This window comes from Anabrus simplex, chromosome 2, assembly GCF_040414725.1.
Source record: "Anabrus simplex isolate iqAnaSimp1 chromosome 2, ASM4041472v1, whole genome shotgun sequence".
Taxonomy (NCBI): Eukaryota; Metazoa; Arthropoda; class Insecta; order Orthoptera; family Tettigoniidae; genus Anabrus; species Anabrus simplex.
In genome coordinates, this window is record NC_090266.1 from 319,907,960 (window position 1) to 319,935,939 (window position 27,980).

The following is a 27,980-nucleotide window of genomic DNA, read 5'->3' on the forward strand; positions in this document are numbered from 1 at the left end:
CGCTCGTACAGATCCCACAGAGACACAGGTTTTCAGGTCATTTCCATACTCACTAGACCATGGGGCTGTTGAGCACAGATATCCCAATCCCCTAAAGGAAGTCACAGCAAATGAACCAGTATTAACGCTGACAATTCGATACATCTCCAGGGTCCGAAACCGATGACAAAGGTTGTCCGAAGCCCCTAAGACGGAAACAAAATACTAACAACCACAAAACCTGTCTGGCGAGAATGCTACGTACCATGGCATAGCCTAGTAGTAGCCTTCAACTGCTATCGTGCTTTAGTTGCTCTTAAACATGAAACCATTTTGGCAAGTATGTTACGTAACATCTCGTGGCATTGCATTGGTAGCGCTCAGCTGTTATGTAGTGCATTTGCTCTTAAACAGAAACCAGTTTGGAACGGATGGCGCGTAACTAGCCTGTTTTCGAAGGAAAGGTATTCATTCACACGAACAAGGCATATTGCCTATTCTAAAAACATCGTATCCCTTTTCTCTCGTAAATAACTTCCGAGGATTACTAAAAGTTTGGTATATAGTGGTTCGTCATATCGTACTCTATTGCTACAAGAAATATCTGCACGTAAACCCCTAACATCCTGCATAAGGAATGATCTTAATTGGGGTATTAACGAGGTTGTAAAGAAAGGGTACAGACCTCTTCACATGATTATGAGGGTATTTAGGGGTTGTAATATGGATGTAAAGGAGAGGGTGCATTAGTCTCTGGTAAGATCCTAATTTCGTACGGTTCCAGTGTATGGGACCTACACCAGGACTGTTTGATACGAGAACTGGAATAGATACAAAGGAAAGCAGCACTATTTGTTCTATGTGATTACCGAGAAAGGACTACTTTTCCGAAATCCCCACTGTCGGCAGCCCTGAAAATGGTTTTCCGTGGTTTCCCATTTTCACACCAGGCAAATGCTGGGACTGTACCTTAATTAAGGCCATGGCCGCTTCCTTCCCACTCTTAGCCCTTCCCTGTCCCATAGTCGCCATAAGACCTATCTGTGTCGGTGCGACGTAAAGCAACTAGCAAAAAAAACGTTTTCCGAAATTGTTGCAAACTTTGGGCTGGGAAGACTTGGGAGTGAGGAGACGAGGTGCTCGTCTATGTTATATGTTCCGAGCTGTCTGCCAGTGGAGAGATGGCGGGGTGTGACATTAGTAGACGAATAAGCTTGAGCGGAGCTTTAAAAAGATGGTAAAGTTGGAATTCAAGAGGATAAATTGGGACAAGTATTCATTCATGGGACGAGGTGTAAGGGATTGGAATATTTTTTCAAGGGAAATGTTCGATAAATTTCCAATTTCTTAGAAAAAATTTAAGAAAAGTGTAGGTAAACAATTGATGGGGAGTTTGTCACCTCGGCGATAGCCCTAAATTCAGATCATTGATTGATTGATTGATTGATTGATTGATTGATTGTCCTTCGGTTCGGTGGGTTTGACCACATTAAATAACTCCTGCAGGGCAAACGTTTGACATTCTTGTGTCTCTTAATATGTATAGCAATTGAAAGGATGTTAAACACATAACTTTATTTCTTTTTAAAGAATGGAATAGAAAAATTTAATAATGTATTTAATGTAACTAGCTGAAACCCGTCGAGACATGACGGTCAATTTATTGAAGGATTTCCTTATACACGACATTCCTTGTAGTTTATTCTTTTGCAATCTTCTTTACGTCACACGGACACGACGATGGGTTAGGAAATGACTAGAAGTGGGAAGGAAGTGACCGTTGCCTTAATTTCGTTACATCCCCAGCATTTGACTGGTGTGAAAATAGGAAACCACGGAAAACCAGCTTCCAGACTGCCGAAAGTGGGTTTCGACCCTACTATCTCCCGAATGCAAGCTGAGCTACGTGATCCAAAGCACGCCGCCCCTTGCTCGGTGCATTCCTTGTACCTCGAACCTGATACCTTTCGGCTTTATTGCAACTTTAAAATATCGCTCTCTTGACATAGTAACATTGAACTGGCCATGGCCGAAAACTGGCTGAAGTAAACAGAGACCTTCACACCCCTTGAGGTTTATTGATCTTGACACAAAACGCCAAGCGAACTGGACATTGATGCCTCTTGAATGAAAATGGACGTGTTTTATCGGATATAGTTAAGTCAATTCGAGGGATTAGAGCTCTCTGTCCAGCTTTATCTTCACTTACTATTTACAAATCTAAACAATTTTCGTACATGCTTTTTACAATTAGGCCCTAATCTGGCTCCGTTTTGGAGCCGATGGGAAGCGTCCAGATTTCTAAGAAACGTAACTATGACTACAAGATTTAGAATAAGGAGATGTGCAGGCCAACTATTAATTCCAAGGAATTCAAGAATTATGTAGGAAATTAAAGTAGCTAGCTTTCATCTTCAGTATTAATCTGTTGACACTAGTGTATGGTTGTGAATTACCGAGTATATGCCCAATGGCTTTCAAATTACTTACTTAATTAATTAATTAATTAAGAATGGCAACTTTCGAGGAAATGATGTCTTCCGCAGAAGTGAACGTTTTGCTATAAATTTCAATTACGATATCATCGTGTGCTAAAATTCCGGCTGGTCACCATCTACAGAGGGGCAGTCACCACTACCGATTTCTTGCAAAACAAACCAGGGAGTTGAGTTCCATTTGTTCTGTGGTTTTGCCCGCATATTTTATGTAAGTTAAGTGGCGTATTTTGAAAAAGGTTCAGAGGGGAGATTATTTAACACGGTCTAGAAGACCAAGTATAACGGCCGTGAGGGTTCGCCGTGCTGACCACAGGACACATCCTAATCTGAAGACCTTCGGGCTTAGCAGCGGTCGCTAGGTAGGCCATGGCCCTTCGGGGCTCTTACACCATGAGATTTGGTTTTATAAATAATTGTTTGGCGGTAAGCATGTGGCAAAAGAGACAAAACCTTTGTGAAATCTCTCCCAGAAACAATAATTCTCCCACCCGGAGGAATGAATGGAATGACGTTACCTATTATATATTTTAGAAGACGATCCGCTCACTTTAATGAACGACTATTTGCCATTGAGGCTTTATCCCATACTGAGCCGTGCTAATCGAATATCGCTAGCTGTTTTGGAATTTAATCTTAAACCAGACACCTAATTCTCATTTAAATTTAGAGGAATGTTGAATGTAAAGCGCACTGTTCAACAGCTGGACAGCGGAACAGCGGTTTTTACTTTCCAGAAAGTACCAGCTCGTACCAGCTGACCAGTGAGGTACTCATTGCGCATGCGTGCCTACTCCCCTTCTACCTCCCCTATCGTGCTGGCTGTTCAGCGCTCTCACTGTTCAGGCGTTGGAATCGTTGGCTGAATGGTCAGCGTACTGACCTTCCGTTCAGAGGGACCTGGGTTGGATTCCCGGCCGGGTCGGGGATTTTAACCATCATTGGTTAATTCCACTGGCCCGGGGCTCGGTGTTTGTGCTGTCTTCAACATCCCTGCAACTCACACACCACACATAACACTATCTTCCACCACAATAACACGCAGTACATACATATGGCAGATGACGCCGACCCTTATTGGAGGGTCTGCCTTACAACGGATGCACTCGGCTAAAAACAGCCACAAGAAATTAATCAATTAACGGTTCGGGCGGGCTTGGGCTCGCCAGTACGCGAACACATTAGCCAATCAGAATGCTACATTTTTCTTTAATAATTTAAAAATATACGGAGAAATGTTTATGCTTTTAAAGACACCTTGCAAATGTACAGGCCAAGAACTTTCGTTTGAATGCTTTACGACGTCTATCGTTTCAGCCGTCCACATTTCTGTGTTGGAAACAGTGAGTCATTAGAATCCTTATTCTGGATGAAATGGAAGAGATTTCATCCAGTTCCATTTCAATAAATTTAAGAATATCATATAAATGAGAAACATGCCCTTCATATGATTCAGGTGTTCCCACAAAGTTAAAGTAAGTCATTTAGCACTACAACTCCTTCTTTAATGTATTCACAACGCACCGCACTGCCAGTCATCACAGAAACACGAAAGAGTAGAATATATCCATCTACACAGGGTTGGCGTCAGGGAAGGCATCCACCCGTAAAACTGGACCAAGTCTACACGTTCGACCCAAATCGGACCCACGACCCCACAAACGTGTCAGAAAAGTGGTAGAAGAAGAATAATATAATTAAATTGTTCTACGGAACTCATTGTAATCGAACAAAATCATTGATATAGATACCAATTCATTTTTCGCTTCAGGTAAATTTCATCAATGCTTTCCTGTCATGTAAAGGCTCAGTTACGTTATAGTCATTGAAATGACCTTCTCAGCCAATTCGTAGTTCCATACTTACCCGTAATTACAGTGAGTGTCAAATGTGTCAGAAAACAAATCAATGATTAGATGTTATACAATGGCAAACTAAAACTCACGGATCAATAGAGGAGTATCCAAGGTTGAAATATAGGAATTAATGGAATAAGGGATCAGCACGAAGCTCTAGAGTCAACTCACTGCAAAACCTTGTAAATTACTCATCAGAAGGTTGTTTGAAAGAAGCACGAGATGCAATCAAAGTCGTCTTCTTGGATTTAAGAACAAATTTTTTGAATACTTGGAAAAAATAAAGTGATATTACTGAAGGGGAATTTACCCATAGAATCAGTAGATACACGCACAAGTGTATTGCTTTTACTGAAGCTTGAGGTAATGTATTAGAACAGATTATGCCTGCGACTGGACACCTTTCAACGCATTGCCAGTTCATTGTTGTATGAGCACCCTAGACACACGTCTGCTATTGGTGAATTTCACGGTGTTGTGAAATATGGTGATGAGGCAGGTTAGTCCGTTCATTTGCGAGTGAATAGGAAGTCTAAAGAATAATCAAATACGTTTCCTGCTGTGTAAGACTGTGTGCTTGTGTATGCTGAGTCGGCAGTGCAAAGGCTAGATTCACCGTCAACAGCTCTGCCACCAGCTGTGATAAATACCCTTGGTTTCGCTTAAAATGTGTAATAAGGAAACAAGGAACGAGGCAGTTTCTCCGTTGCTTTCCTCACCGATGATGGCATTATACGCCAGTCTGCCAAGCCCACTAAAAAGCACACGCCTCAACATACCTTTCAAGCTACATTTTCATAGACTACCATTTATAACATGGACTGGCTGCATAAAAAATAATTTTCAGCCTAACACACATATTTCTGTTTATACAGAAGATTTTTCTGGGGATTTAAGGCTGGATTTGCTTCCTAACACCACGTGATTTTTCACGGGAAAATTCCGCCCTAGATACCACCGGGATTCGAACATTGGCAGTTTGGCCGGAAAGTCAGTACCGTATTGAGCTAACCGCCGCGCCATGAACTCTCTTTCTGTTTAAGAGTAGAGGGAAAAGGAGAGAGCTGGCACAGGGGCTCATGCGCAATATGGCGACTACACACGGGCTCTTATGGAGAAAGCTGGCCCAGGAGAGACATAGGACTTAAGGAGACGACCTAGGGGCTAATGCGCAAAATGGCGGTTATACACGTGCCCTTATGGGACTAAATCTGGGGAGCTGGCACAAGGTTTACTGCGCAAGATGGCGGCTATACACGGGCTCTTATGGAGAAAGCTGGCCCAGGGTAGGATAGCCAGTATACATAGGATTTAAGGAGACGGCCTGGGGACTAATGCGCAAGAAGACGGCCGTGTGCAACTTCCTAGTGCTAGGGCCCCCGAGGCAAAATGTTTGCTATACATTGGTTATGTGAGACTAACTTTAAAGAGATGGACCAGGAGCTAATGGTGATACATTGTTCTCATAGGCCTAACTCTACAGAGCTGCCTCAGGGCCTCACAGCTTGTAACTTACGACCTATTAGTTTTACCAGCCTAAATTTCAGGAACTGACACATGGGCTGTCTTGCAAGATGATTGCTATATTCTATTCGTATAGACCTAACTACAGGGCTGTGTGAGGGGCTCACAACTTGTAACTTATGACCTATTAGTTTTAACAGCCTAACTTTCGAGAACTGAGGCAAGGGCTGCTATGAAGATAACTGCTATACTCTATTCGTATAGACCTTACTACAGGGCTGTGTGAGGGGCTCACAACTTGTAACTTATGACCTATTAGTTTTAACAGCCTAACTTTCGAGAACTGAGGCAAGGGGTGCTATGAAGATAACAGCTATGCACTATTCGTTTAGACTTAAGTACAGAGCTACGTCAGGGGCTCACAACTTGTAACTGATGACCTATTAGTTTTATCAGCTTAACTTTCGAGAACTGAGGCAAGGGCTGTCATAAGAGGCGAATAAAAGCGGTCCTATGGGCTCCAAACTTGGGAGCGTGGGTTGGCGACCACAGGGTCCTTAGCTGAGTACTGGCTTTGCGTCCACTTACATGTGCCAGGATCCTCACCTTCATCTATTCCATCTGACCTGCCTTGGTCAACTCTTGTTCTTTTCGACCCTGACAGTATTAGGTTGCGAATCCTAGGGAGTCTTTTCATTGTCATGCCCTTCATGGCCCTTGATTTCATCAGAAATATATCAGCATATTGATCATATGAACCAAGCCTCGGCCGCTTCCTTCCCTCTTCCTTGACTATCCCTTCTTATCTCCACACCTACCCTGTATAAGGCATATAAGGTAGGTTATACGCTTTTGTGTTTACTGTTAATCGTCAAGCTGTTCACATCGTGGTAAGTCCTCTCGCCCTAAAGCAACTATAGGCTACTTTTCTAATCTACACAGCTTTGTATCACATTATGTAAGTAGAGAGCAGCAGGTGTCTAGTAGATTTAGTTTGTTTCTTTAAAAGAAGAATCTGTAAGCAGAAGATAAAGTCCATCATGGAAAAACCCATTTCTAGCTATATTAGCAAAGAGTGTGAAAAAACGTTTCCCCCGAGACTATCACAAGAGACGTCATGAGTTATCTTGTACGACAATTTTTCAACGCAAACATTACCGAAGAGAGTTCAAGAACGTTTACAACAGCCCGAGATGTCAACCAGGTGACTCCTCTACTCAAGGCTTTATGATTTTGATAAATTTATTCGTATTAGTTGATGAATATTGATTCAGGGGCACGTTCATTGGATATGGACTGGGACGCTTTCCTCTACTTCATTCGATGTGAGAAGAGCATACAGACCATTTGGCAATTCACCTGGTAAAAACTGAAGAAACCTACCTGTTTGAATTTTGATTGTGCATGAAGTAGTATGTCTTCGTAGTTTGAGATCAATTCGGTTCCTCAACAATTTGAAACGGAAGATCATATGTTAAGGTACGATTGTCCCTTTAGGCCATAGATTAACTTTCACGACTTTCTTTAGTATAATTCCGTAGTCATTGTGTACATAAGCTGTAATAGTGCAAGGTAGCCAAAATTAAACTAGCCCGGAAAATATTTACGGTAGGACTGACGCGGGACCGACCCTTGTTAATGAACATCAGAGAAAATATTGGAAATGGTGACCGTTGACCTCGATGCAGCGCTGTGCTCAATTTACCAAACTGAGACAGGCGTAGCAGCTCTGCCTGAAGGATAACAGCAATAGCCTTTTTAATGTTTTACTGTGAGGATTATTGGAATACACCTAGTCCTTCAATTTGCCCCTACAGTTGAAAATCACACGGAGAGAGATCGGGTGATCGAGGTGGCCGTTCAATTCCACTGCCTCTGCTGATTGCCTTCTCCTCACCGAACACCTCATGCATTCGTGACAAGTTTGTCAAGATGATGTGTGCTGTTGCTCTGTTTTGCTGAAAATATCCATACAGTCGTTTATCTTCTGTGAGTTGATCCACATATGGATTAAACAGTGTTTAGACATACCGGTTAGCGTTAACAGTTTGATGAAAGAATCCTGATACGATGCGAACACCAGACATACCCCACCACACAACAATCTTGAGATTATGCAACGGCTTTTCGACGTACAGATCAGGATTTTGAGGTGCATAATGCCGCGTGTTCTCCCAGTTCACATACCCTGACAGGCTGAATCAGGCCTAATCTGAAGAAATAAAAAACTGATCATCTAAAATTCCTGACTCCACTTCACTCAGAATTCACAGACAGAACTAAACACGCGAATGTTCGTCTGGACGCTTTAGCGCAAGAACAAAAGTAATTTTGTAAGGTTACAGATGCAGGCCCTTTTTGATAATGTTTCGACACAATGATATCTTACTTTCCACTTCCACAGATAAACAGCGTTGAAATTTCGTCGGAATTCGTTCCAGGCTTTCCTTCACTCGACCAATGTTATCTGGTGTTCGAACTCTTTTCGGATAGATACGGTTTTTATTCGCTACAGAGCCCGTTTGATGCCATTTTGCCACTAAGTTGTGCACTGCAGATTTTGCTGGGGGTTTTGCTAGGACACTTCCAGGCTTAAGCTCTTGAGCAAACAGTACCGCACTGGTTTTCCACGAATCGTGCTTCGTATCACTCATTAGAGTCATTACAATGAGCACGTGCTGTTTTATCCTGAATAGCATTTTGTGATGCATTCAACTGGCCACTAAACACGTCTACTTCTCTCACTCACTCACATGTTATAACTCTGTGACGTACTCGGGACAGAGTATACGGGAGATGCGCACGTGCGGACATGCGACAGCAACCGATTGGTGCATCGCAATCATGGTTTCAAGCATTTCCTATGATGGGAAGTTCCCCTGTCCGTTAACAAGGGTCAATTCCGCGTCAGACTTATAAATATTTTCCGGACCAGTTTTATTTTCCTCATCCGGTACAAAATGTAAAAAAACCGAGAGATGTATGTAATTACCGCATGTATATTTCAGTATTAATTTGTTTCATATGTTAATTGTAGAACCTGTAATGTTTTCCATATTGTATGTATGTATGTATGTATGTATGTATGTATGTATGTATGTATGTATGTATGTATGTATGTATGTATGTATGTATGTATGTATGTATGTATGTATGTATGTATGTATGTATGTATGTATGTATTGCACCCTTGTAGAGCTTGGGTGCAGTATGCATGTATGTATTGTCCCGTATCCTAAGTAGAAATATGCCCTAGCTAGAAAATGGAGGTCTTGAGACGCCCTTGGGGGTGGAACGTTCGCAGGCACAATGGTTTAATGGGATATGAGAACAACAGAAGTAAAATCTACAGTGAATCCTAAACAACAGTGGCATAGTATGGCGTTTCAAAGGATGGGAAAATAAATAATTAAAACACCAATATAATGTATCTCAACATTAATGACGGTAGCTCAAATGAAATTAAAGCTGGATAATCTCAGCCATAAATGCTTCACAAATCATGACAAAACTCGTAAAATGTTCTGGTATGAAATGACTTGCTTCCGCGGACGTTTTGAATTAATTTAAATTATTGAACATTACCGGATACTCATTTACATTACGAACTAACTTCAACATTTGGGTCCACTTCTTATCATTTGCTTAGCTCGAAATGTTCCATCGTTTCTGAAAATACACCAAATTCGATTTTCAATGCTTTGATTATCTGAGAAAACAGTAAAAAATGACTAATAAATTTAAGTCTCATCGTAGGTTACTGAACTATAGGTTCTCCAATAAAACTCCTATTTAATCTAACGACTTTCAAGCCAATTACTTCAAATAATTAAGTTTAAATAAAATGATTTATCTAGTAATTCTCATGAGAATTCATTACTGATTTGAATCACCTACGTGCTGAATTGTGTTTTCTTCCATTAAAGTAATAAAGTATCGTATCTCTCGTAACATTCATTTATCAGTTTGAAGTAAACAATTTTAAGTTAATCCCATTTCACTTTGACAGTCTGTCAACCTAACATTTGTTGTTTTAAATCAGAAAATGTTAAATCTTCTCATCGAAAAAAATACTAAGTTACAATCCCGCCATTTTATCCAGAAAACATTAAAGTACTCTGAAATAAATCTCTTCATTTCCATCAGAAAGTTTCTAGGCGACGCTGAGGCAACAATTCAAACAAGGATAGTCATTACAGTAAACGACCACAATCAGATCATCACTGTACAAAAATAAAGAACACATGTAGAAATACTATCTGCGATCACTAACATCTGCGAGAAAATGGAACAACTACAACTAAATGTGATACGCGTTATTTATATGAAAATTTTCATCATAAATGTAGTAAAATAATCATTATTATTAAGTATTTTTTTGAGTTGGAGGTATCATAAGCAAAAGTCGAGAACGTAAAATTATCACTCTTTCCTAAGATTATGACCCCATTATACTTGATTGAAAATATTGTACAGTCACTTTTGGAATCATCCAATCACGGTAGGAATTTTACCATAAATGTGGACAGTATACTGTACTAATAACTCAATTACGAAATCACTCATAAGATCGTAAACAGACATGAGACTCGAAATTTAGTGAACATGAATAAAAAACGGATTCAGGCATGTAATGGTAATAAAGATAAATAAATATAATAACCGTAGAATGAATACAATTACTAACTGAAATGTTCAGAATGTGGGTGCCAAAATGCTCGAATTTCGATAAAGCATGATAATTCTCTCTCCCAGGGCGTGTACATAAAGCTGCGTACTGGTACATCTGCTTCAGGCCTTACCTAACGCTCTGAAAACGATTGAACAGGTAGGAACTGCACTTAGGTTCTCCAATAACTTATCCACTAATTTAAAATAAACTGTCTTTATTCTGATCTGTACATTAGCACTTCATTAACACAATATAAATATAGAATGGGAACACACTCAATAAATATTTACAACCGCTGGAAGACTCTTTGCGTACGTTCAATATTCCCAGAACAAAAAGCAGTGAGAAACGAGTAGTGAGGACAGCTCTACCACAATCAGATCATCACTGTACAAAAATAAAGAACACATGTAGAAATACCCTTCACTCTTGTTGTGTGTCAACATAAATTCCCGGCTCTCACCATCAGTACATGGTATACCACTTTGATATTGTACCTCTTCAAGCACTACCACAAAAGTTGTATAAGTATTAGCAAGTCAACTATATCACCGCTCCGTTCGTCAACAATCAATCGTACACTCGTTAATGTTCACAGTCATCTCCAAGTAATACTAATGTTCCCTGGATCGCGTCCTCCCAAGGTATAAGTATACTTCCTCATCCCCATTCCGTCTCGATATGTTCAATATCGTTAAGGCGTGCCTGTCCAGTCATGAGCGAGAGATTTCCCGCTGTATGTAAACACGTGGGTATATCCCGACTAAGCCTAAATCTATGATTTTTGGATATCTATATCTCATGACACGGACTCTTCGTATGATTCACTAAAGTTTCCCTGGATGTTTTTCCAAACCTGGAAATAACTGTGTGTTTCCCAACTGTCTGTACAACATAAATTACTAATATCTAAAATGGAGATCTTCCCGCTTCAAATATTCGTACATTAATACAACAATGAAATAATAATAATAATAATAATAATAATAATAATATGTTGTGATAAATCCAGTGTGGGTGTGTGATACTACCATCACAGATAATGCCGAAGAGAAGGGCAATGAAGTATTCCATTCCTACCTCGTAAAACGTTAGAGTGCTCCAATAATTCACCCTAATACATCCATAATTTGGTCTAAATCATCAAGAAACGACGGCCTATTCTGGGTTTCCCACAAGATAATGATAAATACAACAACTGAGCACATCCAAAATTAATACAATTAGCACTCCATCTGATATATCTTAATACCATAATTATTAGTTTATTCCCTAACTTCACTTTTTAATAAGTTTATTATTATTATTATTATTATTATTATCATTATTATTATTATTATTATTATTATTATTATTATTATTATTATTATTATTATCTGCCCTTCGTTATCCACATCTGATGCGTCTGAGAAATTTCGCAACGAATTTCTAAGTCGAAGACGATCAAGCCCATAAATGTCGAATTCAAAATATTAATCACTCACAACCCATTTAAGATAACGCGTTTAACGTCTCGGTCTATGATTTTTACGTAGTGATTTCAACTATTAGAACGCTGATTGAAAATGTTACAGACTAATGAACTCCACTCGTATATCACGACTCTGTCATGCGCATCATAACAAACCACACTACTACAAACAAATACTAACGAAATTCGAAATGGAAATATATCTACAAATTTTCTACTATTACAATCGTAACCTACTACAACAGATTTAAGAAAAGTGAGATCGCGACTAGTCAAAAATTGCATTTAATTTTTGCAGTCTTGCTCATCCTCCTGATCTCCTTTGGTCTGTTTAAGTTATCATCTTGTTATTCCTGGACGTCATTATTGAACTTAGGACCTCGCTTACGTGTTTAATGACTCTCCATGCTGCACATGTTGATATCCGATGCACAATAAGGTCGTTTCCGTAACGAAAAGACGAGGAATTCTATATTGAGTATGGGGTTGATTTATTAAGATTGAATTATTCTCCACCTTTAACTGAAATAAATGCCTAATTATCTGCACAGTTGTTAAATTCCAACGATGACCTTTCTGTAGTAAATTATTCAACTTGTTCCGCTGGTTTCTGAGAGAATAATGAGACTCCAAACTGTACGGTAAAGGAGCACCTTAACTTCGCCTAAAAAAGCGTAAAGCAGCTTCGGACGAAGATTGGTTAACACATGTCGAGACATTTACACCTTTTCCATCCTTGTTGATATTCTGAATTATTTGCTGGGAGTAATACACTATGAGGGAGACGATATTTCAGTCGACGGTATGTTTTGGTTTCAAGTCCAGGTTCATAATATTTAGCACCAGCAATACTTATCAGTGTAGAGAATAATTCTTGAGCCAGTTTACGAATGTGTTCAGTGATATATGGAATACTTAATTCTCGATTAATTTGACTGTTTTTCATATACCATGCAACGTACAGAGAAACGCGTAACACCTTATTCTGGAACTCTTGTATGCAGTGGAATTTGGATGAATATGTTCCTCCCCAGATCAGCCATGCGTACATTAGAAGTGGGTATACAGCTGATTTATAGACTAATAGAGTAGAGTTAATTTGCTGTTGATAATTGTATACAGATGTATCAGTCTAGCGTAGGCTTAGTTGACCTTCGTGATGATATGTGCCACGCAAAGCTGCGATCGAGGTGTAATCTAGGTACTACACTGCTTTGTCATGTGATAGCCATGCTAGTGGTGTTCCGTATAGTCTTATGGAAACAGGTCCTGTCGTAGATCGACGCACAGTAAAGATCTTATTGGCGGGGTTTAACTCTATGCGCCATTTTATAAGCCAATGAGCAACGATATCCAATGAGTTTTGTAAGAGAGCAGAAGCAGTGTCTATACAGTGACGTGATGTATAATTGGCGGTGTTATTGTCACATAGTGCTGTGTTCACTGCTGATCAGGGAGGGGATGTCGGACGTAAAGGTATTGAAATAAATGGGGAGAGAATGCCGCCCTGAGGCACACCACTATTTGCACGATGGATGGTTGAACGTGGGTATTCAATACGTCCATGGAAGGTTCTGTTGTGAAGGAATCTTTCATTAGTTTTATGCAAGTACTGAAGATTATATAATTTCCCAAGTTTATACAGAATGCCTCTGTACCAGACAGACCAAATGCTTGAGTTATATGGAGAAATGCTGCTACTGCATGTTCTGTTGCTTCGAAGCCACGAATAATATGTTCAGTTAAACTAAGAATCTGATGAGTTGTTAAATGTTGAGCTTGAATCCAAACTGATGATATGGGACAGCTGAAGTAGCGTTGAGAAATTTCATAATACTTCTGTGTATTACTTTATCAAGGAGTTTACCCAGTAGTGGTAATAGCCTGTTGGGATTGGTAGGTAGCATACTTGGTTTTAAAATTGCAACTATTTCCGGGTGTTTTTCCATGCAGTTGGAATTGAACAAGGTGGCCGAAAATGCTAGTTTTCCCGGTCAGATTGCTAGTACTACATTTGGAATTAAGTCATGCCCAGGAGCTTTCTTTCGTGGCATTCGTTTGATGAGTACGCGTAGTTCAGGTGGTGAAATATAGTTTATCGGGAGTTCTGCTGTTGTAAATGGCAAGCTGGTTGATCCCTCTACGTGAGTCTTCAGTTCAGAATACATTCTGGGGTTTGATGAAAATGTTGCTGCAAAATGTCCCGTTAAGGCGTTTACTTTCTCGTTATTATTGTTAAAAGTCATATCGCCAACTTTTAGTGGTGGAATGTCCGACTCGTTGGCTGAATGGTTAGCGTATCGGCTTTCGGTTCAGAGGGTCCTGGGTTCGATTCTCGGCTGGGTCGGGGATTTTAACCTTCATTGGTTAATTCCAATGGCGCGGGGGCTGGGCGTTTGTGCCGTCCCCAACATCCCTGCAACTCACACACCACATATAACACTATCCTCCACCACAATAACACGCAGTTACCTACACATGGCAGATGCCGCCCACCCTCATCGGAGGGTCTGCTTTACAAGGGCTGCACTCGGCTAGAAATAGCCACACGAAATTATTATTATTAGTGGTGAAATAATCGTTGGTTCTTGAAGAATCTGTTCCGTTGTCTTCCACGGACTTAGATTCGCAGGGGTGATGTTACATAGGTAAATATTTTTCATAACTATGAATCCGAAGTTCATCGAGTTCACGTTCTACTTGTCGAATGAGCTGATTTAGACGACACCGAGCTCGATACTGCGGTCGCTTAAGTGCGGCCAGTATCCAGTATACGGGAGATAGTGGGTTCGAAGCCCACTGTCGGCAGCCCGGAAAATGATTTTCCGTGGTTTCCCACTTTCACACCAGGCAAATGCTGGGGCTGTACCTTAACTAAGGCCATGGACGTTTCCTTCCTATTCCTAGCCCTTTCCTAACCTATCGTCGCCATGATACCTTTCTGTGTCCGTGCGACTTAAAGTAAATTGTAAGAAGAAGATTTAGACGTCTACGTTTCCGTTGGGGAGTACTCTATGGTGGAAAACTGATTGAATCGCAGCACTAACAGAGAAATGTGTTACTTCAGTACGTTGGTTGACTGCGTGATCTGCAGGGTATATCACATGGAGTTCGCATCAGATGAGACATCTGCAGGAAGTGATGACGTTTATACTGAAACATAGCCCAGTCAATTGGGCCACTTATGAGTTGAGGTCGTGGAGGGATTAGATGGGGACTAGAACAACATGTGACTATAACTGGACAATGCTCTGAATCTAATTCATAATACACTTGCATTTTTACAGGAAAAGTGAGAAGCTTGGTAAGCATTGGGGTTATAAGAATTCCCTTATTCTTGTTTTTTTTATTAGACCAGTGATGGACACGAGAACTCACCTTAGAGCTACTAGCTAGCAAAGGAACACAGAGCGCGAAGTTAGCAACTCATCATGGGGTGGCTACGGCGTGATCAGACGGGTTGCGAGTGAGACAGATGGATGTCAGGCGACGACTTGGGAAGAGCATGCAGCTAACTTGTGTGTATGAATAGTAGGGCGAAGCTTAAAAATGAACCCCCACCACTCCACATTCTTTTTATTATTAACAAGGTTGAATAGTCTTAAGCTTTCATACACATGTACTTGCAAATTAATTCAATGATATTCAAACAGCATTTTATCGCCGCAGTGGTTATAAATTGTTCATTAAACATAAAAACCAAGGGAGATGTTCAATAAATTTCCAGTTTCTTTGAAATCATTTAATGAAAGGCTAGGAAAACAACAGATAGGGAACCTGCCACCTGGGCGACTGCCCTAAATGCAGATCAGTATTGATTGATTGATTGATTGATTGATTGATTGATTGATTGATTGATTGATTGATTGATTGATTGATTGATTGATTGATTGATTGATTGATTGATTGATTGATTGATTGATTGATTGATTGATTGATTGAAAAAACTGTATCTTCATATTGTGATCTTTCCTACTTTTAAAGACACCACACAAACTTCTTCGTCTACTGATGTCATTCCACGCCATCTCTCTATTGACAGTCCCCTCATCCGCGTTCTACGCTAGGAGCACCGAACGCCAGATGCCCATCACTGATGTAGATGATCTGCAGGTGCAACAGTACAACGTTCTGACCGCAGCCGGGATCTAATCCACTTCCTTGGAAACAGATGGTTAATAAATAATAATAATTTCTTATAACATAGTAGGATTAGATCATAGCTAAGTTATTAGATTAATTAAAACATTTAATTGATACCTTAAGATATTCAATTGTAGATAATTTAGTGTATATTTAACTCTTCATGTAAGTGCATGTATGGTCGGACAGAATAGCAGGCTTCATAGCCTGAGTCCCGCCATATAAAACAAGACAATAAATAAATAAATAAATAAATAAATAAATAAATAAATAAATAAATAAATAAATAAATAAATAAATAAATAAATAAATAAATAAATAAATAAATAAATATTTAAATAAATAAATAAAGCACTGACTGAGTGTGCCACTAATAATAAATGTAAATCCACAGCCTGTCTCCAGTCATGCGACCGGGTCAGGAATGGAATGAATGAAGCGGCGAGGATAGGAATTCTGCCGGCTGCCGAAGCCTGTCGCACTCCTCTGGGGCAATGATTAATGAATGACAGATGAAATTAAATGATAGTGGAGTGTGCCGCTGTAATGAAATATGACAGTGAAAACTGTAGTATCCGGAGAAAAACCTGTCCCGCCTCCGCTTTGTACAGCACAAATCTCACATGGAGTGACCGGAATTTGAACCACGGAACCCAGCGGTGAGATTCCGGCGCGCTGCCGCCTGAGCCACAGAAGCTCTTGCCACTAATAATAAATAGCAAATAAATTTCTCTCAGTATATTCTGGAGTATTTTTTTACACGTACGGTGTCATGCACTGAACAACAGAAACCTACTTTATTATTATAAAGACATTAACACTGTGACTCTAAGTATGGGGCCGCATTTAACAAAAATGTTTAGTCCCGTAATTAATTTTATTGGTTCTACATCTTACTAACAACTTCTACTGTTTTCGTGCACGACGAATTCGCGTGGTTCCGAAGGTGTTGTTTTACAAGTCAGTGAATCTACCGATGGGAGCACCTTCAAACAGCAAGACTGAGCCGGATGAAGCTGTCAAATTGGGCTCAGAATACCGGCGCTCTACTCCATGAGCCGCCAAGCCAGGCACAAGAACTTTTCTAAGATCACAGCTTAACTTTCAGGTCCTTCAAATTTGTTATAATATCGCCGTTTAAGGGTCCTAACATCAAGGTCATCGGTCCCCTAGGAATCTGTGTTAATGAGATTTCACAGTGTACTTTACTTAAACAAATTAACTTTTTTGCTACATCTTTTAAACGAAAAAAAAGTTATCTCGTTGGATCAAGTGTCCCTGAAAGTAGCCGCAAACATTCAGTCCTCAGAAAAGTTGGAAATTATCGAACATCTCCCTTCGCAAACTATTCCAATCCCTAATTCCTCTTCTGTAAACGAATATTTACCCCAGTTTCTGCTCTTGAATTCCAACTTTATCTTCATATACATTCTTTCCTGCTTTAAAATACTCCATTCACTAACATTTCCCGTCATAGCTACCGTTTAGTCAAGCAGCTCGCCTTCTTACCCCCAAGTCCTCCCAGTCCGAAGTTTGCAACATTTTCTTAACATCGCTTTATTTTGTCGGAAATCACCCAGAAATCAACGAGATATTGGAGACTGGAGAATTGGAAATTTTCCACTTCTCGAATCAAGTAATCCTAGGAACGGCCGCATCTACTGGAACCATATTCTAATTGGGTTTTCATCAGTGCCTTGTGCGCTCTCTCCTCTGCACCCTTACTACAAACCCTGAACCCTCAAAGCCATATAAAGAGATCTTTAACCTTTATTTGAAAGCTCGTCATTGTGATTACCCAAATGAAGAGATTTCCAAATGTTAACACCTAGGTACTTATAGTGATCCCGGGAAGGTCGTTTCACCGCTTCAACCCAGTAGTTAAAACTGAGAGGACTTTTCCTCTTGATTAAAATTGCAACCTGACTTACAACCCTGATTACCGTCATACCATCGTCTGCTGTCCATCTCACAACAATATCGAGATCTTTTTGCAGTCGCTCACAATTCTGTGACTCATTTATAACTCTATACAGTATAACATCATCAGCACAGAGCCATTGATTCCAATACTCCTGCCTTGCGGAGCACTACCCCCGTCTTCATTACTTCAAGATACCGAGCTCGATAGCTGCAGTCGCTTAAGTGCGGTCAGTATCCAGTATTCGGGAGATAGTAGGTTCGAACCCCACTGTCGGCAGCCCTGAAGATGGTTTTCCGTGGTTTCTCATTTTCACACCAGGCAAATGCTGGGGCTGTACTTTAATTAAGGCCACGGCCGCTTCCTTCCCACTCCTAGCCCTTTCCAGTCCCATCGTCGCCATAAGACCAATCTGTGTCGGTGCGACGTAAAGCAACTAGAAAAAAAATTACTTCAAGATCAGATAATGCTTCATCTACTCTAATTCTCTGAGTTATATTTTCTAGAAATTTAGTCACTCTTTCATCTAGTCCACTAGCCTTCATTTTCGTCAGTAGCCTCTAATGAGAGGTCACTAGCCATACAGTCCATTGACCTCCTGAATCTGAAGTATCTGCTATATCTTGATCTAATCCTCAAGTTGCGCCTCGCTAGAATACCATTTCCTGACCCCGGGATGCTTACTATCAAACCAGCTAGTAATTTTGCAAATGTGACCAATATAATCAGAAATAATACTTTCCCAGAGCTTACATGCAACACATGTCAAGCTGACTGGCCTGTAATTATCCACTTTATGTATATCACCATTTACTTTGTACACTGGGATAATATAGCAACTCTCCACTCATTTGGTATAGCTCATTCATGCAAGCAGCAATCAAATAATTACTTCTCTTCAGACATGATATTATATTCCAACCCATTGCCTTTAGGATATCACTGGAAATCTTACCAATCCCAGTTGCTTTTCTACTTTTTCAACATGTTTATCCTTTTATAATTATCTTTAGTAGCATAGGTAAATTTCAGTACTTCGCTAGCATTAGTCAACTCCTCTACCTGGACATTATCCTTGTGTCTAATTATCTAAATACTTCTGCCTTCTGTAAATCCTCACATGTACACTACCCTTGTTCATTTATGATTCCAGGAGTGTCCTCCCTGGAACCTGTGCATTAAGTACCTGTACATAAACTTCCATTTCCCCTAAAATTCATATGACTGCCAATTATGTCTGCCATCAAGTTATCCTTATCTGTCTTTTTTGCTAAATTCAATTTCCTAGTAATTTCCTCACTCAGTTGAAAGCATTCCAACGAAGTATTTATTTACCCTCCAACAAACGCAGTGTAGTTAATTAAACATTCGATATTCAAGAATTTATTTCCGACTCGCTATAATACCATTCGTTATCGGGAGAAGCATATAACATGCGCACCTTCCTTCCGCCAGTGTTCAGCCGTGCTGTTTTACTTGGGACGCAGCAGTAATCCCATTTTTCGGAGATGAGTCACAGCAGAAGGAGCAAAGCACGTCACAAGAAACAATGGTCAATGTAATGTTATTGTTGATCAGTTTTATGAATTTTCAATATTGTAGGCCTTCACATTTAGTTTTCTTCTGACTCTGTGATGTTAGGGCATCTTCATGACTCTTTCATGACTCACTCTTCTCTTATTCTTCAAGCGATCGTTCATTTATGGTTTTTCTCATTTTTTATAATCATCACAATTTTCATTGTCGATATGGACCAATGAGCGTGCTGCTTTACACCTCAAGACAATAACCATCACCAGTTAACACGACTGAACAATATTTCCATGTTAGCAATGCTCTATTATCATAGTCTGTACGATAAAACTCTATAAGACTGTATTATCTGTAACTTTTGTTATGTAGTACTTTTCGATGAAATGGAAATGGCGTATGGCTTTCAGTGCCGGGATATCCCAGGACGGGTTCGGCTCGCCAGGTGCAGGTCTTTCTATTTGACTCCCGTAGGTGACCTGCGTGTCGTGATGAGGATGAAATGGTGATGAAGACAACACATACACCCAGCCCCCGTGCCATTGGAATTAACCAATTAAGGTTAAAATCCCAGACCCGGCCGGGAATCGAACCCGGGACCCTCTGAACCGAAGGCCAGTACGCTGACCGTTCAGTCAACGAGTCGGACGTACTTTTCGATAGGACCAATAACATAGGTAGGTATTTAAAAATTACATAAATTACACTTTAGGCGCCTTCCCCTAAACTACCTTTTCCTAGCCTAGACTTAAGTGACTTATTCCCTGACTTCAAATACCGATTTTCATAAAATTCTGTTTACCCGTTTTTCTCGTGATTCGTCGTTGATATGGACTTAGCAACAAAAATCGAAATTCATTATATATCTGTTATCACAGCCGGTATTGTAAAAATGTAGAAGACAAATCATCGGAAATTTAATTCTATATAATTTTAGTTATGTAGAATTTATCAATAGAACCACTAGTAACATAAATATTTGAGAACTGAATTTCAGGTCTTCCCTATACTACCATTTCACTCAGCGTGAACAAAATTATTTATAGCCTAGATTGTAGTGCTTTATTCCCCGACTTTACATACCGATTTTTATTAAATTCGCTTCCGCCATTTTTTCGTGATGTTCGTACGTACATACAGACAGAAAGAAAGAAAGACAGACAGACAGACAGACAGACAGACAGACAGACAGACAGACAGACAGACAGACAGACAGACAGACAGACAGACATGACGGAAAATTGTTACTGTGGACACGACCGATACAAAAATACCATTCTCTTTTAATTCTGAGCAATGTGCAGACATAGACGTTGCTCTCACCACCCTATAATCATTTTTGCAGGCAATGGCGTAACAAAGTAATGCCCACGGCAGTCCGTGATTTGGTACCTACCCATCTTCAAATATTTTGGATGTAGCTTAAAAATGTAAATCTAGAATTTTGTGAAGTACTGTAAACAACGTGTAGTATTTTATAGACTTGAATTGTATTTAAGAATAAGAAACCTTAATTTGCAAAATACCCAACATATGCAAGTTAATTACGCAATGTCTTTGGCTTCTCTTTTATATGTATATGTGCATATCATAACTACTTCGATTTTAACTAAAGCCAAGATTGAAAAAACGAAATTAAATTAAATTATTTAACAAAATCAAACTGATGTATAATTTCATTTAAGATTTTTTTGTAGTTCAATGCATAGAAGTGCAAGATTACTTAGACGTTGTCGACCCTTAGGCCAGAAACATTTCGGAGTTGTTCATCTCGCCATGCATATCTCCTCGACATACATCTTAGTCAGTAAAAGAGTTGCTTTCAGAGAACACTAAAGGGGTCTGTGTCACCGTAATATTGAGATGCTTACAGACTCTGACAGTGACAGTTATAGTGCAAGTAATGCAGTAGAGTCGTGGTTACTTTCTAGTACGAAAAGAAAATACATATAGCGTACATCCAGTCACTGAGGGATGAAAAGAGAAAAGGGAGAATTCAATAGAGCTTAAAATGTACCCGGATAGATTCCATGAATATTTAAGCATATCTCAGTTGACGTTTAATTATATATTGAAGCTAGTAGAACCTACAATCCAAAAAGTGCACACTAACATACATAAGCAACCAGTCATTATCTTCATTGGTGATGGCGACTCGCACATATTTGATGATAATAATAATTATTAAAATTTATATACATAACTTACTACAATTTAAACCTGTCAACAACGACGATCTTCTATTCATGCTCCCGGCAATACTTCCCAGTCATACCGGATAAGAAATGCAAATTATTTGATGAATAAATACAATGTTTTGTCCAAAAATTATAAACACTTACTTTGTAAATAATAGGTTTAAAATAAACTTTGCCGGGCTGAGTGGCTCAGACGGTTAAGGCGCTGGCCTTCTGACCCCAATTTGGCAGGTTCGATCCTGACTCAGTCCGGCGGTATTTGAAGGTGATCAAATACGTCAGCCTCATGTCGGTAGATTTAATGGCACGTAAAAGAACTCCTGCGGGACTAAATTCTGCAGTCTTTGCTGAGCTGAGCTAGTGAGAAGACGTGCGTGGTAACGGTGCGGAAGTGCAGGAAAAGCAGTATGGGCGTAACAGTGCAGCAGTATAGGAGCGTGATAGAGCGATGGCACAACCGGGTCAAGTGGATCAAGACGGAGTGTAAATTAGGATTTAATAAAGAAATAGGACTGACAGAACTGTTGATGGCGGCAGCTATACTGGCTACTCTATTAGTCATCGGAGGCGTCGAGATGAACCCAGGTCCATTGACATGGGAGGACATGAAGAAAATCAAGGAAGTTGTCCGCAATGCTTCTCAGGCTGACCAGACCAAAGAAATGCTCGAAGCACAGTTCCAACAAATCAACGATGTGAAGGACAGCATAACCAAAGATCTAAGAGAAATAAGGGCGAAGATAAGACAAGGAAGAAAGAGCCGTAATAATCAGAAGAAGACTAAATTCTGGCACCTCGGCGTTTCCGAAAACCACAAAATAGTAGTTAGTGGGAAGTAAAGCCAATAACATTATTATAAAATGAACTTGGCTAATCGAATAAAAATTACAAACTGTGGCAAAATTTAGATTTTTTTGTTTTGTAACGGGCTTTACGTCGCACCGACACAGATAGGTCTTATGTCGACGATGGGATAGGAAAGGCCTAGGAGTTGGAAGAAAGCGGCCGTGGCCTTAATTAAGGTACAGCCCCAGCATTTGCCTGGTGTGAAAATGGGAAACCACGGAAAACCATCTTCAGGGCTGCCGACAGTGGGATTCGAACCTACGATCTCCCGGATGCAAGTTCACAGCCGCGCGCCTCTACGCGCACGGCCAACTCGCCCGGCAAAATTTAAATTCACTGATAGTCTTTATTATTTTCATTTGTATTACATGGCGTATGGCTTTTAGTACCGGGAGTGTCCGAGGACTAGTTCAGCTCACCAGATGCAGGTCTTCGGATTTGACGCCCGTAGGAGACCTGCGTATCGTTATGAGGATCAAATGATGATCAAGATAACACATACACCCTGTACCCGTGCCGGCGAAATTAATCAATTATGGTTAAAATTCCAGACCCTGCCTGGAATCGAATCCGGGACCCCTGTGACCAAAGGCCAGCACGTTTACCATTTAGCCATGGAGCCGGACCTCATTTGTATTAATGTTGTTTAAGTTTCGGCGCGATTTATTTCCTTCAGATATACTCTGAAATGGTGCTGGGGTGGCTGGGCTATTTATGAATACATTTGCTATGGAAAATGGCATATGAAATCACCCACTGGCAAGGAATCCAAGGAGATTGCGGAATCACTTTATCGTAAGTTTTTCGAACTCTCTACGTGCAATTGACGAATGTCATACTCGATTTAAGTGTCGGTTTCTGTCAGGAACAATGCATTTTAATTATAAACGTAATCTTTCCGGAGTTCAGTCATTTACAAATTAATGGAAAACTCGCACTAAATATCCCTGCTGAAGAATTTCTCCCGAGGTTGAATATGAGAATGCTTCATTGGTGAAGCGGCGTACCATTAGTTAAAGAATTTGTTGAAACCAGACGCTCCCAAACATCTAGATGAAGAGAAGGAGCTATTTAATAAGAAAAGGTCGGTGGCGCGAAGACGATGGAATGCAAATTCGGAATACTATCCGAGGAATGAAAATATTGCACAAAGCAACAGAAACATCCTGGAACTGGAAAAGCCATTCTTAAAACAATTTGATGTCTCCATAATACAGGAATTGACAGAGAGGATAAGCAAATGACATTGCAAAGACCCCATCCTCCAGTGTGATCTCCGAGTTCGAATGTTTCAGTTTATTCATTTATTATTTTCTGTTAAGTAAAAGTTACAGTAATCAGGTGAAATTTTCATAAAGTTCTAAATATACAGTACTTTCGCCGGTATTTAAACGTTTTTGTGTTCGGCATTATCACAGAGTCCAAATATGTCATAAACTATTCCATAATTTGAAATTGTTTGATGCTTCTATTGTATAAATTTGGGTTATCTCATTGCAGCTGATAATTAATCTTAGGTCTAATTTACATTTTCACTCAGTTTCTCGTTTCATTTTTCCTTAATTTCATGCATGAGTACACAGAACGAAATAAATGCGAGCCAATATAGGGAACTTTTTATCGTTCTTACCTATGGCACTACCATTGGCTGCAGCCTCTTTTCAGCATTTATCTAGAACGCATCTGTTACGGTGTTAATAGTGATGTTAATTCCATATGGCAATTTCGCAGAAAATTTCACTTATTAATCGCTTCCCGTCCATGGGTAGAGTGTTCCGACGCAACAAGACTACCAATATGACAGCAATGCGTCATCGCATGGAGGGGACGATGAAGTGACGTTGTGGCAACCAAGCACAACACTAATTCCAGGCAGCTGCATCCTGAAATATCAAACCTATTTGATTCCTGGTGAACGGCGAGGTGCGCGGCGAGATGCGTGGTGAGGTATGCGGCTCGAACATGTTTCGACTCATTTACTACTGTTGGTTTGTTCTCTCATCGCCACACGAGGAGGTGCGCGGCGAGATGCGTGGCGAGTTGAACAACTCCAACATTTATTTTGGCCTTAGACGCCAATGAAAGAATAGGCTATCGACACATCTCCGAACGTCTATTCTTTTTTTACATAACGATGTAACAAGTAAGTCTACCTTGGTCTTAGTTATTGTTTTTGAGAGGTGTGTCGTTAGCATATGCAGAATTGAGTGTGATACAATACCAATGAAACATAACATGAATAGACGAAATGAAACTAAATCCTGCACAACTTTGATATTCTTATTTATTTATTTATTTATTTATTTATTTATTTATTTATTTATTTATTTATTTGAGTCAGCCAAATGCACCTACCCCCCCCCCATTAAGCGGCACCGAGAGCTGTCACACCCTAGTTTCACTACTGTTTGCTCGTAACTTATATCATGAATTAAAGTTGATAAAGTCCGAAAGTTTAACTTAGCATTTCGTTGAGTGTTTAAATTATAGCTTCACAAAATATGATGATGACATTTGTGTACCTCAGGATTACCAACTGTACCATTATCTAGTGCGACGTCTGCATGGTTATGTAAAGAAGTCGAGGCGAAGCAGAATGGGCATGGCAGAGACGAAGATGGAGGAGCTGCACTTCCTCATCCAAGTTCAAGAAGAGGAGCTCGAGTTTGTGGTGATGGTGCTTGAGGTCATCCTCGCTTCATTGAGGGATACCGATAACCTCGACGTCAAGCTTAAGGTATGATAGATCTCTATAATTTAATGTTTCTTCCGGTGTAGACCGCATCGCTTTATTTACTCTTGCAGCCCTGTCCTTGATAAAACAACTGAAGATAGTCTGATGTCTGGTATTTCAGTACTACTTAAAAGTTATTACACATGTCTTCACCTAGCCCTCCAATCCTCTCCTACCCCTGCACACAGACTCCTCTTTGGTCCTATTCCGATTTTAATCCTATCGTGTCACTGAAGATGCCACATTATAACAAGGATAAAACATATGATAGTATAAATAAATTGCTATACAGTTTGAAGGGGAGAATGGGAAGAACCCTTCCCCCCACTCCAGCCTGTCTCAAATCATCCCACTCCCTGGTTATAACCGAGCCATCTCAACTGAGAACAATTATTTTCTTCCCACTGGATAATACTTAAACTACACAATTTACTATATCCTACTTGTAAATCCACAAGTTCAGCTGTAAATACTTCACCATCTTCTTGGTCTTTTAGCCGAATTTACTGAGGTCGACACTTGATACGGATGTCGCCCAGTTTTTGCGGACGGATTAATTTCCTGGTGTCCTATGTGGAGGGATGTATTCATTGCTGCATATTTCTGTGGTGGTTGGTAGTGTAGTGTGTGGTGTGTAGATGAAGAGAAGTGTATTAAGACGGACACAAACACCCACTCCCGAACCAAAATAATTAACCATACGCAGTTAAAAACTCGGCCCGGCCAGGGATCGAACCCGGCGCTCTCTCAACCGAAGGCTAGTACGAAACATTCTGCAAAGAAGCTGGACTAAGAGTAAAGCAGTAACTACAGGTATATAGAAAATTCTGTTACGAACTAAACACGGGCTGTTTCATTGAACTAATTTAATCGAGGATGACCCATTTTGTACACACAAACACGATTACACTCGACAATGAATGACAACACTTCAGTAATTACTGGCTGGTCTTCGACCGCAAGTGTTTACTTGGAATGGGCGTTCTGTCCGTAATCTTGACCGATAGGTGTCACCTTTCGCTTCGCTTCACACGTAGTTGTGACTTCACACAGCAGCTTCATGTTATCAGGTTCGAACGCATGTTCGTTAGGTATCACAATACACAATACACGACTGAGTTGGCTCGACTCCAGACAAGACCAGTAGCTCACACAATCAACTCACGTGACTGCTCCACACACTGAACTCCTCAGCAATTATCACTCGGCAAAACAACAACACAACACAACCAAACACTACTCCTCGTTCGCGGCGAGCCTGCTTTTACATACCTGGTGATGACGTTCTGGTATCTTACGGGTGCCAAAATACCAGGAACATTATATTTTCACCTTCCAGTAAATCCACGGGGAGACCACATGAAAAGCACAGTAGAAGCAGAAACCATCACATGACCTCAGCTGGCTGGGAGCTCCCAGCCTGACTCATTCTTCTCTTTCAGGAAATATAAATACGGGCGGTGTCTACGAGAAGGCTGGCAGTCGCATAAGCACGTAAAATATGCACATCACCTATCATATTATTAAGCAATTATGCATGTAATTAAAATGTAATTTTGTCTATACGCTTCACAGTTTTGCCCCATAATTCGCTTTTATGTCAAATTAGATACACAAAGGTAGAAAATATGTTCAGTTCAGTTTGTGTCTGACTGTTTGTTTTTTGTTGGTTGGTTGGTCGGTCGGTTGGTCGGTCGGCCAGTCTGTTGGCCGGTCGGTTGGTCGGTCGGTCGGTTGGTCACGACATCACGGAAAAATGAAGTAACAAAATTTCCCGAAATTCGGTATTTATAACTGGATTGTGTACTAGATTGTAAATTATTTGATTAATATAGGTTGATGGTGCAAAGGAAGGATATGTCAAATTTCTCCGTTAATGTTAGCTGTATCGAAAGCATGAACACTGTAAACGTTATTCAAAATATTATTGCTAAATAAATATAAATGCTAACCTTTTTCTTCATCCGTTTTTATCATACGTGGAATATTAACGGAAATATTTTTAATTACGGTATTACATCTTCCACAATATCAGTTCTACCAAAACACTGTACATAACAAACGTAGAAAATTCAGTATACGATGTTTTAAACCTTGCAAACTTGTCGGCACGGAAAGTGAGCGAACCCTGATGGGTATGGTTGCCCGCAACACAAACAGGTCAGAGGATAATTACGACATGCAACACGGCTTTTCCGAGCTTTTCTCCTCTGGTGTCATTATAAAACCACAAGACATGGATGATTACATGGACAGATATACCGTATTAAGCCCCAGCGATGACATAAAAATGTTAAAGAAGGGAATAGAATTAAGAAATTTAATAGATTTATGTACTTACCCATTTATTGTAATAGGATTGAATCATGGCTGAGAAATGATATAATGAATGCAGACATGTTTTCGCAGGACTGCAGTGTTTATCGTAGAGACAGAATAGGAATTGTAGGAGGGGGAAGTATTCATTCTGGTGAAAGAAGAATTTGTAAGCTACGAAAAGAGTTAAAGATGACAATCATGAAATACTACGTGTAAGGCTCATCGCTAAAGATAATAGACAATTTGAAGTTTTCGGAGTGTACAGACCTGGAAAGGGTAGCGTTGACGCTGATTCGGAATAATGTGGGCAACGATATGGAAAGGAACGTGATTTAGCGGGTGATCTCAGTTT

General features: G+C 40.1%; 1 protein-coding gene across 1 annotated transcript in view; it reads left to right on the forward strand.

The window, feature by feature from the left end:
- Positions 1 to 27,980, forward strand: part of LOC136864093 (uncharacterized protein C12orf56) — a 405,652-nt gene that overhangs the window by 326,680 nt on the left and 50,992 nt on the right. The window contains exon 7 of the mRNA XM_068225784.1: positions 25,103 to 25,312. Coding sequence (XP_068081885.1) covers positions 25,103 to 25,312 — 210 coding nt within the window. The remainder of the gene's footprint in view (positions 1 to 25,102; positions 25,313 to 27,980) is intronic.